Source organism: Grammomys surdaster, unplaced genomic scaffold (assembly GCF_004785775.1).
Source record: "Grammomys surdaster isolate TR1022 unplaced genomic scaffold, NIH_TR_1.0 125996, whole genome shotgun sequence".
NCBI lineage: Eukaryota > Metazoa > Chordata > Mammalia > Rodentia > Muridae > Grammomys > Grammomys surdaster.
This window is the reverse complement of record NW_021620812.1, coordinates 1,792,428-1,808,800: the sequence shown is the minus strand read 5'-3', so window position 1 is coordinate 1,808,800 and position 16,373 is coordinate 1,792,428. Positions and strand designations below refer to the sequence as shown.

General features: G+C 41.3%; 1 protein-coding gene across 1 annotated transcript in view; it reads left to right on the top strand.

Annotated features, from left to right (window-relative positions):
* The first annotated feature begins 3,175 nt into the window (after positions 1-3,175).
* Positions 3,176-16,373, top strand: part of Ptgfr (prostaglandin F receptor) — a 32,526-nt gene continuing 19,328 nt past the window's right edge. The window contains exons 1-2 of the mRNA XM_028754340.1: positions 3,176-3,236; positions 4,163-5,029. Coding sequence (XP_028610173.1) covers positions 4,232-5,029 — 798 coding nt within the window. The 5' untranslated portion in view covers positions 3,176-3,236; positions 4,163-4,231. The remainder of the gene's footprint in view (positions 3,237-4,162; positions 5,030-16,373) is intronic.

The following is a 16,373-nucleotide window of genomic DNA, read 5'->3' as shown; positions in this document are numbered from 1 at the left end:
CTGCTTAGACACACAGCTCTAGGAAGCTAACATACCCTTATTAGATAGTAAATCTCTTAGTTAACTTTATTACATTTTCATAATTTACTACTCACAAATGTATTATATATTGCTTTTAACGTATCAAGCATTCACAGAATAAAATGAAAAGGCTGAAGTTGCAATTTTCAAAATAACCAAATCAGAGCATGTTTCCTTCATTAATCTCAGTGGCAAATCCCAATAAACCTTTGGAGGCAGTTTAATTAAAATGCCAAACCTCAATTTCCAACATCCTTCCTTGATTTCTATGGAGTATTTTTTTTTCAATTTCAATGTCACGGAGTGAGCTCACTTTCTGTCTAAATTTCAACATGTCTAATCCTGAGTAGTGATTGCTAAGTACGCCCGTACAGTGCGTTCCTCTCTTGACCCCTAGAGTAGAGACAAAGCTAGCATTAACTTTGTCTCCATTTAATAAAAAGAGAATGCTGGTTATCTGAAGCCCCATCATTTGCACACTGCAGAAGCACGTTCATCTCCTAGTAGGACCCACACACTACAGGGCCCCGTGCTTGCTCACAGCATTTATCTATATGTATCTCCTAGAAACAGTACTGGCAGAGCAGTAATCCTCACTGAATCTGTTGAATGGATGTGTCTACAGACGGCTTTATAGGAGAATCAACTTCTCACATTCAGCAGTAAAACCAAACTAAACTGTATTTTAGGAAGGCCGACCAGTCTCTTGACCGCTCCTCTTCTGTTTTGGCCTGACTGCTTTTCTTTCTGTGGATTAACCAGTTATGCCACGCTGTCCTTGGAGAATATGAACTGGGGGTCAGATTAGGGTGGCTCATAGCCTGGGGGCCACACTGAACGTTGGTCATTGTCCACTCTTTGAGAGCAGCTTGCCCTGCCAATATCGGTGTGTCTAGTTTGTCTGAACTATGTTTTGGTTAAGGAATGGGGTTCTAAATGAGGAATTCCAAAACAGGTGCAGAGTAGACTGAAAACATGATGCAGTTTACGTAATACTTTGGAAAAGAAATCACCACTGCCTTGATTTTATTAAGTGCTACAATTTGACATTGAATGATCGAGCCTGTTTTCTCGTTTCACACCCAGTGCCACAGCACTGGTGTGAGATGCCCCTGTCTCCAAGCTGCAGAGATCCAAAATCGAAATCCTGTCTCTAGAATTTATTACTTCAAAAGTTTGGTGACTGTTGTGATATTGTGATCACTGAGAACAGGGGAATGGCAGAGAAGATCCCTGTAGAGGGCCGTTTCCAGGAGAGAAACATGAGGAAAACCATCAACACGCCGAACTGCAGCTGAGGACTGTTAATTATTAAAAAGAAAGAGTGGCACTCCATGTCACATTTTCAGTGTGGCTTGTGACAGGGTTGTTTTTTGGATACTGGCCATCCAGGTACAACATTTTTCTGCTAATCGAAACCTTCACCTCTCTGACCATCCCCAAGTCCCAGTTTAAACATGCTACGATAATATCAAATTAAACATTCTCTGTCTCTACCACAGGGGAGAAATGTGCAACTGGACTTCTCTACAGTTAATGGCTAATTTATTTTATCTCACTTTTGCACTTTATGATCCCTTTCGATATTCAGGAATTTGGAAGCACCTACTGGTTCTGGAATGGAGAAACAGATTCATTTCAGTGTGGCAATGTTTCTTCACACAGCTAGCTACGGTGTTTTGCTAGGTTCAGAAGGGAAATTAAGAGTGGTAATAGGGTCACACAAGTGTTGGGTTGGAAATGGCACGGTCACAGGTATGGGGGGTTGTGTTACTAGCTAAAACCTATTACAGCACAAAAGGACTCACATTGTACAAGTTCACACAATACTCTACGTTTAACAAGCTCAAATAACAACTCAATGAAAAATGTGTGTGTCTTTACTCGAACATAAAGCATTTTTTTTTTTTTTTTTTTTTTTTTTACAAAATCTGTAAGGTGAACATCCCTTGTTGTGGATGTCACCAGGAATTCTCTTAAGGACTTCTATGCTCCCAAAAGGTCTCGAACCCCAGGGCAGCAGGTGCTCGGCTCACACTTCTCCTTATACTCTTGTGGGATGGAATTGCATCCAGTGACAGTGGAGCCTACGCTGGTCCGCTTACAGCACTTGGCCAGAACTTTTATTTTACTCCCTGTGGACGTCTGCTAGAAGTTCTCTTTCAAACCGGCAGACCTTTACCCCAATTTCTGCATCCCTTTTTGGTTGGACTTGGAATGAATTCATTCTCCATAAGCTGTATCCGACAGCCCCACACACCACGGTCTAAGCATGCCTCGGCTCTCCTCATTTCTGTCCTGCAGCTTCGGGAATGACCTCTTTCATTTGGAAACGAGTTTAAAGCAAAAGTTTCCCTAGTTGTCTGGTGGCTGAAAGCTTTGTCTTCTGCAGCTCTGTGGCCAAAGCATCAGAGGACCGTGCGGCAGCCTCACCCTGTGCGGGTAGAGAAAGTGGGCGGAGAGGAGAGAGAGAGAGAGACAAGGAAGGGGCGGAGGTCACCCAGCCCTCCACCCCGCAGAGGCTGCGAGCATCTCTAGGTGCTCTGGAGTCCAGAACACAATAGATCCTGCCTGTGACCCAGTGCTCAGAAGAGTCCTAGGGAGGCGCGAGCGGTGGAACCTGAGGTGTTGGCTGCGCGGGGCTGGTTGCGCCATGGAACACGGGGCTCAGCGCTCTTCTGCTCCGGACACAGCTACTCGGTGGCCCAGGATGCCGAGGTAACAGCAACCCTGTGGCTTCATTCCCATGGACCCCGGATTCTCCAGCCGAATCCAGGGTTGATAAACTCCTGTGCTGACAGATGCAGGGGCCTCGCTGGAGAGCACTATAGACTGAGATTGGCAGGGATTTTGGATTCAATTCGTGGTGTACTATGGGGAAAGAAGTGTTTGGGGGGGTAAGGATGGGTTTGGGGGGTAAGAAGTGTTTCGCTGTAAGGATGGGGCTCAATAGCAAGGTTTCCCTCCCGCTCCAGGAGAGAAGCAGGCACACAGGGCTATTACCCCTTTCTTTCCGCGAGATTCCCTGCTGGCGGCACTTTATGGTCCTTACCCGGCTGCAGCAGACCTTTGGCGCCCCCCAGGGTGGGAGGGAAAAGAACTCTCTGGAGTTTGAGGAATTGCAAAAAGTTTCAGCAAGTTGGTTAGGATTAGAGGCAATGTTGCAAGCTGAAGCCCCTTGGGGTCTGGGCTTTGCAACTGGCTAAAGTGGAATTGTGATTAAGACAGAGGGGGCAGCCAGCCTCTCCCTCCAGGCACCTAAAGCCACAGCGCTGTCAAATCCCCAGCCTCCGGGAAAGCTGCTTTGGGAAATCAATCTAATTATCTAGTGGTAGGTGACTGTGGTCCTTAAGCTAGCCCGGACTTCGGACTCACAACATTAGGGGTAACAAAATAAATAGCAAACAGTACAGTACTTCTTACTGGAGGTTACATGACAGCATGTTTCAGGGCAAGGAATTGAGGGGGAGCTGTTTTCTCCCTTCCTCATCATGCGAAGGGATTTCTGCCCCCGTGAAAGAAGGCTACATCAGAACTCAGAGCCTCAGCACTCTTCCATGAGTCAAAGTGTGACTGAGGTGTGTGTGTGTGTGTGTGTGTGTGTGTGTGTGTGAGAGAGAGAGAGAGAGAGAGAGAGAGAGAGAGAGAGAGAGAGAGATTGATTCTGTATGTTGCCCTTTCATGATCTCGATTTTATGACCAGCAGGTGGGTCACCACTTGGGTCAATGTCCCACAGAGATAAGAACAAGATCTTAAAAGAATGGTTATTTAAATGGAGTACCATGCTTTGAAAACTTCATTGGATTGAAAGCTACTCTTGTTTGTGCTTTAGTAAGGCCTCAAATGATTCAAGATATCAAGACACATCAAGAGGGTTTTTGTTTGTTTTGTTTTGTTTTGTCAGAGATTTCTCTCTTTCTATGGAAGTGAACTGACAGGTGTCAGTTTGGGTGGTATCTTTATCTTGAAAGAGAAAAACAGAACTAGGGAGCAGATGCATGCTGGTGTCAGAGAGTTCTGCAGCCTGACTTATGATAGGCTGGGCAAACCCATCCCATCCCAGGGTGCTGAGGCCCTTGTTTCTAAATATCAGATGACTTGTAACTGGGTCTTTATAATTCCTGTCCTGTATGCTGGCAGATGTCTGCACTTCGAGGCTGCACAGTTGTGACAGAGACATGACTTGAGGGAATAGCGTTTATCTCCACAATGTCCATGAACAGTTCCGAACAGCCGGTGTCTCCTGCAGCTGGACTCACCGCAAACACTACCTGCCAGACGGAGAATCGGCTCTCAGTGTTTTTTTCAATCATCTTCATGACAGTGGGGATCTTATCCAACAGCCTGGCCATCGCCATTCTCATGAAGGCGTACCAGAGGTTTAGACAGAAGTCAAAGGCTTCCTTCCTGCTCCTGGCTAGCGGCCTGGTGATCACAGACTTCTTTGGCCACCTCATCAATGGAGGGATAGCCGTCTTTGTATACGCTTCCGATAAAGACTGGATCCGCTTCGATCAGTCGAACATCCTGTGCAGTGTTTTCGGAATCTCCATGGTCTTTTCTGGCTTGTGCCCACTTTTTCTAGGCAGTGCCATGGCCATTGAGAGGTGTATCGGGGTCACCAACCCTATATTCCATTCTACAAAAATCACATCGAGACACGTGAAGATGGTACTGGGCGGCGTGTGCATGTTTGCCGTTTTCGTGGCTTTGTTACCCATCCTTGGACACAGAGATTATCAGATCCAAGCTTCCAGAACCTGGTGCTTCTACAACACGGAGCACATCGAAGACTGGGAAGACAGATTTTATCTCTTGTTCTTTTCTTTCCTTGGACTCTTAGCTCTTGGTGTTTCGTTCCTGTGCAACGCTGTCACAGGAGTCACACTCTTAAGAGTGAAGTTTAGAAGTCAACAGCACAGGCAAGGCAGGTCTCACCACCTGGAGATGGTCATTCAGCTCCTGGCCATAATGTGTGTCTCCTGTGTCTGCTGGAGTCCCTTTCTGGTAAGATCCTACAGTGTTGGTAGATTCTGCTTTCTTGGGGTTATCTATGTTCTGTGCAAAGTTTGTTGCCATCATCAGGGTTTCTGGTCTAGAATGTCAATCCTTCAAATGCTAAAATTGATTTCAATGCTCAGCTGTGGCTTAGAATTAAGTTGTGTTTGATCCACAGGTTTATTTTTCCATAGGCCCCAGTGAAAAGTAATGTGTTTCTAACAAGCATAGCCACACTCTTTCCTGCTTCCATGTGGGACAGGGTCAAGTAACATGAGAAGCAGTTTCAACATACTGGATGTGACCTTCTAAAAGATTAATAGAATGATTGGCCATGAGAGACCATTGGGTCAGGTAGGCTTTCATGGAAAGTGATACAGATTTTCATTCACAGACAGAGGAGAACAGGTGTGCGGTTGTTCTTAATGTAAAGACGAAGTCACAGCTTGCCAACTCTGGGGATAAGCTGAGCTAACGGAGAGCTCAGCCAGCCCTGTGGGTAATGAACACAAGGCATCACTAGTTCACTGAGCCCAAAGCAATGCAGACTTTGTGAGGAGAAGTCTGACTGGCAAGGGGATCAGACATCATCAGACATTCATGAAAGTGCAACTTTCATTCCTTTAAACGCTCTATAGTCGGCAGGCACCTGCGATAGCCTGGTGTTTAATCTGGAACTAAGGGAATTTTGTAACAGAAGTGGAGTATTTATATTCTCTTCCACATAGAAGGAAAAACCTTCTGGAAAAACCATGGAAGCCATGGCCCCAGCTGATTGACCAAATTCACTTTATGATGAGAGTAATGACAATATGCTATTAAAGGGAAGAGCCACCCTTCTCCAGGAGGAAGGGAGAGCGGCAAGTGGGTCACACCTTTGCTGCTGAGGTAGGGAAGCAGGCTGGCATCCAGAGATGAGCATCCAGGTTGGACCGAGATGGAAATGAGGGAAGACGAGAAGCAGGGAGGAGGTAGAGGCAGTGCTAGGTACAGCAGTCACTGAGGAGGCCAGCTGCAGGTCTGTGAGTAATGTCCTCTTCTGTATCCCTAGCGTAGCCGTTGGCTGTTGAAGATTGGTAGGTAGCCTGCATAGCTCCCATACACAGCACAGGTGATCTTGACGTGATAAAGGTTGTGAGCATGGCTCACGCCCCAGAGCCAAGGGAAAAGAGGCCTTTGTTTTATAAAAGGACTTTTTTTTAAAATAAATACTCATTTGCTTTCATTTTATAACTTTACAATTTTAATTTAGTTTCTTAAAGTGTTAAATCATTTTAAAAAATCTATGCATGGCATGCTCTCCTTGGGCTGGTCAGGTATAATTAGGCTTTGGGAAGGCGTGTGCTATCAGTTTATGGTGGATGAAGGCTGGAGTCTGATTTGTTCTTTTGGTTGAAGGACAGAAATCAGGTCTAACATCTTGAATTACATCAGTGTTCATGTTGAGTGGTTTAATTTAAATTTACGATATTTGGCACGAGGAATTTCTTAAGTTTTAAAACTGATGTGTTTTTTCAAAGTACAATCTGGGGTATTGTTTCATTGATACCCTGGCAGTCGTGGAGGTAGAATGAAGAGTGAGGTGAGACTGTTAAGGAAATGCTGAGCATGAAGGGTGAAGGTCACAGCTCGGAAGGACCCTGCAACAAGTGCGTCAGAGGAGGGACCGTGATTCAGACAGCAAAGGTGGTCATTGAGGTGTGTGTTGATCTGTTCTTATCATCTTGAGCACTCCCCTTAGCTCAGGCCTTTGACTTTGAGGGACTGGAGAGGAAGATTAGATCCAGTAAGACCACAGAGGAGGTGGAATCCCAGATTCTTGCCGTGAATATGTGGAATTTACATTCTCTCTGCTTTTTTTCTTTTTTTTTTTTTGAAATTTTAGTTTCTTTTTTATTGATTACATAAATAATAGGATGTAATTTATATTTCAAATACTTTTTAATGCTATTAATTTTTGAGATCTTGTCCTTTTGTCCTCCTCTTCTTCTTCCTCCTCTTTTTCCTCTTCTTCACCCCCTCCTTCTTAGTGACATACAAAGTAGCAGATTTTCCTGGGGCATTTTCTTTACTTTCTCTTTAGGAATTATTGGTATACTTACGTGTCACTTATGTTATATTTCTGAAATGCCTTTTATTGTGTGTGTAAATTCCTCCTGTGTTGAGTGCACAGGCGACTTAACTGTGTTTAAGTACACAGGTGCCTCTCAATTAGTTGATATTATGAGTTGTTTCAACATTCTAAGAGTTCCATTGATGTATGATGATGTCAAGTGTCTGCCAGTTATCCCATCCTGGCTTGTAATCACAGTGTATTTCATTTCATGGAGGAGAAAAATGAAATTTGCTTTTCCCAGGAATTGAGATTTAGGAGTCAAGAATAACTATTGCATTTGTTTAAAATATAACTTACTAGTAACACTTAGTTTTTTTTATATTTGTATTTCATAGTTGTAAATATGATTAACTCAGATAAATTCTCTCAATTAAAATTTCAGCTGACAAATGTAAGAGCCTGCATTAGGCTTTTAGCTTAGAGCTCCATATAGAAACAAGCTCACTCCAAACTCTGAGAGCCAAACAACTGTCAAATGGACTTCTGAGTTACGTTTACCTGGAACTCACTAGGTGGAGCAGGCTGTCTTTGAACATATGGTGATCTTCTTGCCCTGTAACTGAATGCATGCCCACTATGCCCAGCTTCAAGTAACAATCTTTGTTTTGCCTTTATATATATAGTGATACCTTTTAATGTTCCTTTTCATAGAATGTATAACTTTAAAAGGAGTTTGCTGTAACTGCTATGCATATTTCTCTAATTTGGTAGGGCAATAAATACTTGTTGACTGGTTGATTGAAGCCTAAGTAGGATGAATGTCAAGAGATTGGAAATGATTGACCAGAATGGATTCTGAATTTTGAAAACGAGTTAAGCAAATACTGAAACAAAATGGTAAATTTTAATGTTTCTCTGGTCAGCACCTGTAGAGTAACACAATGTTGGAATTCAGCTATTTCTCTGTAGAGGGCTAGGTGTTTGTTTTATGATCTCTTTAGAAACAGACAATTTTAAATGAAGGAAAACATAAAGTATCTGAGGGACAAGATTATTTCCTATGTAATGAAGTCTAGCCAAGAAATGTGTGTTTTTTTTTTTTTTTGTATATGTGGAATCAAAATTTGATTTTTCACAGGCCGTAACTCTTGTGCAAATCTTTCTAGTCATCTTTGTAGTTAAATATTTAGTCTCTAGGGTGATTATCAGATACAGGTCAATTGGATGTTAGGTTAACTTTGGCCGAAATTGCCAAGGTGCCAGCTGTTACAGAGTGAGTAGCCAGTGATGAAGATGGAGGGCTCTATCCCGTGGCTGTTAGGTCAACACTGTTCTCTTCGGGAGGCTGATGCTTGTCGTCATTTAAAAGCAATCAATAGAAACTCTGTATAACTGTGCCCTATTTAAGCACTAAAGGATATGTGCTTAATAAGGATAAGGTAGATGGACACACATCTGTATGTATTAGGTGAAAAGGATATATGAAAATCCATAAACATGCATCTTGCTCTGAACAAAATGTCAAACATATCTAATTTTTTGACATTTTGTGTACATGACAGTAAACCAATACTATGTGTCTAAATCTGTGAATGTAACATGCATTTGTTTATGTAAATAGTATATATATGTAATGTATGTTCTTTACATTTTTTACTATTATGTACATGCATATGTATATATGTGCGCGTGTGTGTGCATGTGTGTGTGTGTATAATTTATACCATGTATACACAAATACCCTTTGAAGCCATTTTCGGAGCTGGAGTTACAAATTGTTGTGAGCAGCGTGACATAGGTGTTGAGAATTGAACTCGGGGTTTTCGGAAGATAAGTAAGTACTGTTAAGGGGGCGGGCGGTGGTGGCACATGCCTTTAATCCCAGCACTTGGGAGGCAGAGGCGGGCGGATTTCTGAGTTTGAGAGTTCGAGGCTAGCCTGGTCTACAGAGTGAGTTCCAGGACAGCCAGGGCTACACAGAGAAACTCTGTCTTGAAAAATCAAAAAAAAAAAAAAAAACAAAAAAGAAAAAAAAAGTAAGTACTGTTAAATACTAAGTCATCTCTCCAGGTCCATATGCGTTTATGTGCATATAAACTATACATTTGTATCTATGCATATACGTGTACATAGAGAGATTACACACACTTGTTAAACTATTTACAAAATTAAAGATATTAACAACTACACCCTTAGGTCTGACCATGTCAAATAAGAGGGAGTCCACTGAAATTAAGAGGAGAGTGAACTCTCCCCGTGTTATTTTATCATGTCCTGGAAAAAGGTAGATTGCTGCTGACTTCTGCTGGCTCAGCTGCTTTCCATCCTAAATGTCAGGGTATCGTTGTTTGGAATATGGGAGTCACAGTGTAGGACCCTGGCAGGATCTATGACCCACTTCTGTAAAACTACTCAACAACTCAGACACACACCATTGGCAGGTCCTTAAGGCACAGCAGGTGGTAGTGTGCCAGCAAAGTTTGAATTATGCAAGTGAGGGCAGCCTTCTCACACTGGATAGGCGTGCAATAGATGACTAAGATCATCCAAAAGTGGGAGGCACAGAAGGGGACCTGAAATCTCTAGGGCACAGTCCTACCCTCCCCCAACCCCAGCCTTGGCATGCTTTGCCTGAGCACTCCTCTGACATTCCTGTAGCTCTTATACTGTTTTCTTGTTGCTCAAATGTTACCCCTTCTACACTGCCTTAAAAATTATCATTTCTCAACTCCTCTCTTCTATTCCTCTGCTTTATTTCCCTCAAAGCACTCAGAAGTATGTGATATTTCTTAGTTTGTCTGCTAGTTGCTTGGATTTTTGCCTTTTGAATGAAAGCTACAAAGAGGTAAGGGGACCTTGTTTATTGCTATAGCCTCAGTTGCTAGCCCAGTGTTGGACCTGGGGTTGATTTCTAAAGTAGGTGGCAGCTGACTATCATGTAAAAGAATGCTTGATGCATGACTGTATTGTCTCATCTTGCATTCTATATGTGGCCTGGTTGGTTTTGGATCTCCAATTCATGATTGGAATTGGAGGAGAAAAACTTCCCTCTGGAAGTTCCCAAGTAACAAAGCCTGCAAGAACCCTAGCCATTCTGAAGCTTGAATCTGAGTTAAAATTTAGGACCTTGTCAGAATTATAGACAAACCAGGCTTGGGATTTTATTTTTGCACTATTACAATAATCTAATTATGTGTCATTTCCTCAGTGAGCCTCAGTGACTCTTGGTGTTGTGTCCTATGACATTTGTGTTTCAGTTTCTAAACATGGGGCGGGGCATTAATCAACATGCATTTAACAAGAACTGAGTGGGAAGTTCTGAGGCAAAGGAAAATACTAAGCAATAAAAATGCATTATAATATATCCCCATAGTCTCTAGCATCATCTCTCTCTCTTTACAAACACCCCCACAACATGTGTGGGAGTCTTGTCAGAGAGTGCAGAGGACAAAATTACTTTGAATAAAGAGTTCCAGATGTTGCATGGTCAGTGCCATAAAATGAAATCTTTACTTTAAATGTTGAAATTTGTCTAAGATTGACCTTGTAATGTCATGTCTCTACTGCTTGATTGGATCAATATGTCTGTGTATACATATCTATCTGTCTGTCTGTCTGTCTGTCTATCTATCATCTATCTATCATCTATCTATCTATCTGTCTGTCTGTCTGTCTGTCTATCTATCTATCATCTATCTATCTATTTATCTATCTATCTATCTATCTATCATCTATCTATCTATACATCTATCTATCTATCTATCATCTATCATTTTCTTTCTTTCTCTTTCTCTTTCTCTCTCTTCTTTCTTTCTTTCTTTCTTTCTTTCTTTCTTTCTTTCTTTCTTTCTTTCTTCTTACTTACCTACCTAACTTCCTGCTATATCTTGATTTATATATTTTTTTGAGGCAGGTATTAACTATTCCACCTGACCTTGAACTCATCATGCAGACAAAGATGACTTCAAACTTTTGTCTACTTCCTGAGTTTTAGGAGGACAGGTGTAGGCTCCCACACCTGATTCACACAGTGCTGGAGATGAACTCTAAGACATCGTATGTGCTAAACAAGCACTGTGTCAATGGACTTACGTTTCCAGCTATTGGTTTTCAGAGAAAGACTAGAAATCACTTCTCAGAATAACCAGACAGACTATTTTTTTGTGGATGTGGAAGCATCCCATAGAGGCGCTCCCTTTGGATGAGTCTTGCTGGGGGATATTTCCTTCAGCTGAGGGTAGCTACTTTGCCCACCATTGTGACACTGTCTCTGTCTGTGGTCATTCTATAGAGTAACAGATAAACATGAGACTGGAAAACTCTGCTCCTTGTCTCATTTGGGACATGTCCTCAAGGCGCTTCCTACTTCCAGGTTTGCTGAGGTATCTGTATAGGGCTTCCCTCATGGTTTCTTGACAGCTTGGCCTCAGCCTAGTACTGCTACATGCACAGTGCCACACTTTGGAAAGTGTTCAGTATACAGACCTCCAGTTCAAAGCTAACTCCCAGCAGAGTTCACCTTGGGAGAGAGATTCGTAACTGCTCCTGCCTTACCTACATGCCAAGCACATTGCATGCAGATTGAAATAGGACCAGGTAAACACGTTGGCCTCTGCATATGAACTGAACTTGATTGAGAAGAGTAACATTTTTCCTCATGGAAAAAATCTGTCCAATGAAGGTCGGTTAGTTAAAGAAAAGACACTGCTAGGCTGAGAAATTACCCCAAAATGAATTTCTTAAGATGAGCATGGTGGTCTGGACAATTTTTTTAAATTTTAAGTTCATTCATTCTTGGCAAAACAAAATTTCTTGTTCTCAAGAAGAAAGACATAAAAATACCCAAAGATGTCATAGACATGCAGACAACACTTACAAAACATTGCTTGAACCATTCAAGTAAAAACAAATCACGAACATGTGCATTATAGTTTGACTCTCATGGGGGTTAAAGTCTTCTGATTTACTGTGTGGGATTTTTATTAAGCCTCTGTACATTTAAGATATAATTCGAGATGTGAGTGCTTCCAGGTTTCCCTGGATTTCCCACACATAAGTTTATGTGCTTGGACTGATGTGAACAGGAGGTATATGAAATGCAGTCACATCTGTGTTTGGTTTGGAAGGCGTTAACAGTCACACTGATTTGTCCTGGCATGGCTATAATTTTTCTGTGTTCAGGAAGGAATGGGAGAAATTTGTCTTTTGATTCTTGTAAACATATCTTTCAAAGCTGGTGCAAACTTGTCCCTCTGTGTGTCCTCTGACCTCTGTGTGTCTCTCCTTGTGTATCTCTCTCTGTGTGAGGGTGTTAATGCTGCAGTGGACTGGATGCAGTTGTGGTTTACACAGAGAGGGAGGCAGTTTCCTCTCTCTCCCCCTTGCTATTGAATCCCCAAATAAAAACCAGAGGGAGTGGGGCCGTGCTGTGATGCCAACAAGAGACAGAGACAATGGAATCTGTAGAAGGAATCATCCTAGCTTTTTGAGCATTGTTGCAAATCAAGCACACCCTTGAGAACAGTTATTTAGAGCACACGCTGGGAGCAGGGTTGTCACCCGCAGCATCTCAGCTATGAACTTGGAGTTACCGTAAGCTAATTTTGTACATATGAGAACTGCTTGCAATAATTATATTTATTCAGAGGTATTATTGAGTTAAATAACTTCACTTTCCTAAAAGCTGTAACGGAGAAACCAGAACATAGTAGACATACAACATAAAAAAAACCTCTGTAAAACCATTGCCATGATTGCTTCTCACAATCCTGATTAAATTAATCATGTTTAGTTCAGATGTTTTCTCCATCATCATCATTGTGGGCTGGCTGATTCAGAGAAACAGGGTAGAAGCTTCCAGTTTCAGAAAACTTTTCTTTTTGGACATTTTTACTTGTTTCTGGTCCTTATTACAGATTCTCATCAGAAGTAGATGGTGCCTGCTAATCATTTGTATCTTGCTCCAGTTTGAATACTGTTTCTTATACTGTAGGTAATAAATCAAGTTAAAATTATCTAAAAATCATTGGAACTATCACAAGGCACCATACTTGGGGCTGTGAGTGGGGTCAGGGGCAAACAAGCTCCTTTCTGAGAGAGAGAGAGAGAGAGAGAGAGAGAGAGAGAGAGAGAGAGAGAGAGAGAGAGAGAAAAGCTCAGATAACATACAGGGTGTAAGGCTTTTGCTCATGAAGAGGTGAGTGTAGTGGGTTAGAGCTTGCTTGCCAGCCCTCTTTCTTCCACCTTTGGCCATGTGAATGGAATGATTTATTTACATACAAAGTGGGTATCTCAATAGCACCCACTTTATAGGTCTGTGGCAAAATACTGGATAGATTAATGTGTGAAAAAGCACTTAAAGTTGTGTCTGATGTACATTAGTGTCATGTGTTTTCAGTTATTATGCTATTATTGTTGCTGGTACTATTAAATGGCAATGCTGTCGTATTGTAATTTTGTCTATGAGATCACCAAAAGGACTTTAAATGTCTCTAGTTAATGAAGTGAGTGTTCCTGAAGGAGTTGTCCCTTCCTCTGTGGAGACTCACTAGTACTGATTTACTGATTTGACAGATTCCCATTGGGTACTCGTCATGTGTCAGGTACTGTTATATTACTGAGAATACCATTCACTATGATTCAATTGTTCGTAAAGTTTATGGTCACAGGAAAGGAAGGGTCCTTGAAGAAATTAAAAAGGATGTGTGTCAGAAGTTGAAGTAAAGTAATAGCAGGCTGTGGATGTTTGAGGATGAGGTCACCTTTGACAGTTCATACAATGGAAAAGTGTCCAGAGAACATTGTTTAGAAAGAAAAGTTGGCATGCAAAACCAAACTCAAAGTATGCAAGTGTTCAAGCCAAAAAGAAAAGAGGATAATGTCTACAGATAGAAAAGTGTGCATGTCAGACAGTGGTGTTGGGACAGGTTGTCACAACATTAGAATACAGTAGATGGAGGAGAAATAATATTATTTTATTGAAAATAGTTTCTTCTCTCATACAATACACCCTTACCACAGTTTCTCCTCCTTCCATTCCTCCCAACATGAATGTTTTATGAATTAATATTTAGGGTTTTGGTTTTTCAAGTAATGAACAAGCACTAGAACAATTAAATCAGATAATAAATATTGAATGATTAAATCAATATTTCATAAATCATTGGGTAAGTGACGTGACTCAGGATGTAGAAGACACATTAGACATTGGTGAGAAAGACACTGCAAAGTTTCTATACTTTCTAAGCATGCAGGTTAAAAACATTTCGGAAAAGACCATATATAGAAAAATAATTTAGATTTCCATGAATTTTGATAATAGAAATAGTGAGACTACAAACTTGTCTGGTCTTTCATTTATTCATTCATTAAGTCTTCCATTGGTTAGTTCTTTGCTGACGGGAGACCTGGATGTGTCCCACGTAGAGGGAAGAGAGCACAAAAAGAGAAGCAATCTCGGAGAATAATTGCCATGATCTCTCAGAATCAAACCTCCTAGCTCCTTCACAGGCTGTGCTAGCAAGTGGCTAGAGCTCTTGTCTAGTACACAGAGGGTCACAGGTTCACCCTCCCAGCCCTGAAAAAATACTTATGCTTGTTTATAATGATAATAATTGCTAATCCAAGACTATAATCTGTCCAATAAATGAAATTGTTACATACAAATCCATTTTTAATGAGGAATGGACATAACAATTTCTATTTTCCTGGATCTGCTCAGAACAAGCCAGGCGGTTAACCTCTCACTGGCAGTGAGGTCCCAGGTGGAGCACAAGCACACATGACTGAGGACCAATCCCAAGTTGTAGCAGCTACAGCAGCAGTGACTAGCTGCTGTTATTACCACGTGGTCATCATTGTGCTTTCCACAGTCATGTCATGGCTCAGGACCAGCAGAGAGGAAGCAAGTTAGAAATGAGTGCATGGCTGAGAGATGGAGGGCAGGGGTGGGGCTGGAGAGCAGACACGGCTGTGAGGGCTGAGGAAGGCTGGTGAGTGTGGGGCACAGTCTGTTGAGGAACTCTGTTGGTAAGTGAGGCTTTCCTCCACGTCAACAGATGACATCTTCTCGCTGAAGAACATTTAATTTTAAATATTTCATTCTTTTAAGATACATAAAAAATTGTGAAAAACAGAGTAGGTTATGAATTAGGGTCAGATTTCCTAAAGTCCTCTTCCCCAAGCACTATCTCGTTAGTACTCTAGATACTGTCTTCTACACAGCTAGCATGAGTGTGTATTACTTCAGGTCTTTGATTAATGCACTAAAAGATTCTTTGTTCCATCACTTTTGTGCAAGGCATGTGTATAAGTGGATTTTTCAAGGACTCTTTGGGTATCAAGGAACAGATAATTCTGATGTTTAAAAAAATCAGAAAATCAATGGTATGAAAAAATGTTTTTTAATGTTTATTGTCATTTAATTTAGTTCTTCACTTTGTCGAGAGAAAACTGGTCACTTTCTTCTGTGGTTAATGTCTTCTGCTTGATTTGTAGGTGGTGGTTTTCTAAGAATAAGCTGATGTGACAATATTTACCTCACTTCCTTATCTAAATCATCTATGTCTATACCCACATCCATATCTATAGCTTAATTTCTATGTATGGATCTATATACACAACATATCCTGCTTGGACTATAGGCACTTGTAGCCAGGCATGCCTGTTTTCTGCAGTTTTGGGACTCATGTTTCCAGAAAAAGCACTCTTAGCACTACTTATTCCCCAGACCTTGTGTTTATGTTTTAAATACGTTTATAGCTTGATTTGGTTTGATTTAAATGTTAATAATCTGAGTTTTATTTTCAATAGATAGCTACTTGTCTCCAGATTACTAGTTATTACTTTAAATTTCAACCTGTCTGATATATAGAATTCTTATATAGTACATGCTTGGACCTTTTGAACCTATCAGCTAATTCTGTCTGTCTGCCTGTCTGTCTGAGACAAGGTCTTCCTTTGTGGCCCTGGCTATCCTGGAATTCTCTGTGTAGACCAGGCTGGTCTTGAACTCACAGAGATCCACATACCATTGCTTCCCAAGTGCTAGGATTAAAAGTATGTGTCTCAGTGCTCAGCTATTTATCCATCACATGTATCTTTTCATTCTTTTCTTCACGAAATTTTACACAAATTGTCTGAGGAAATTTGGTGTCCTGTTTTAAATTGTACTGGTTGTATTTTGAAATTGGTAATAATAGTTTCTTGTGAGGTGTTTTTGGAAACAGAATGGATTAGATGAGAAACCTATCTTCATAAGTCCTACTACAGCCAGGGTTGCTTGGTACACAGCTCCAT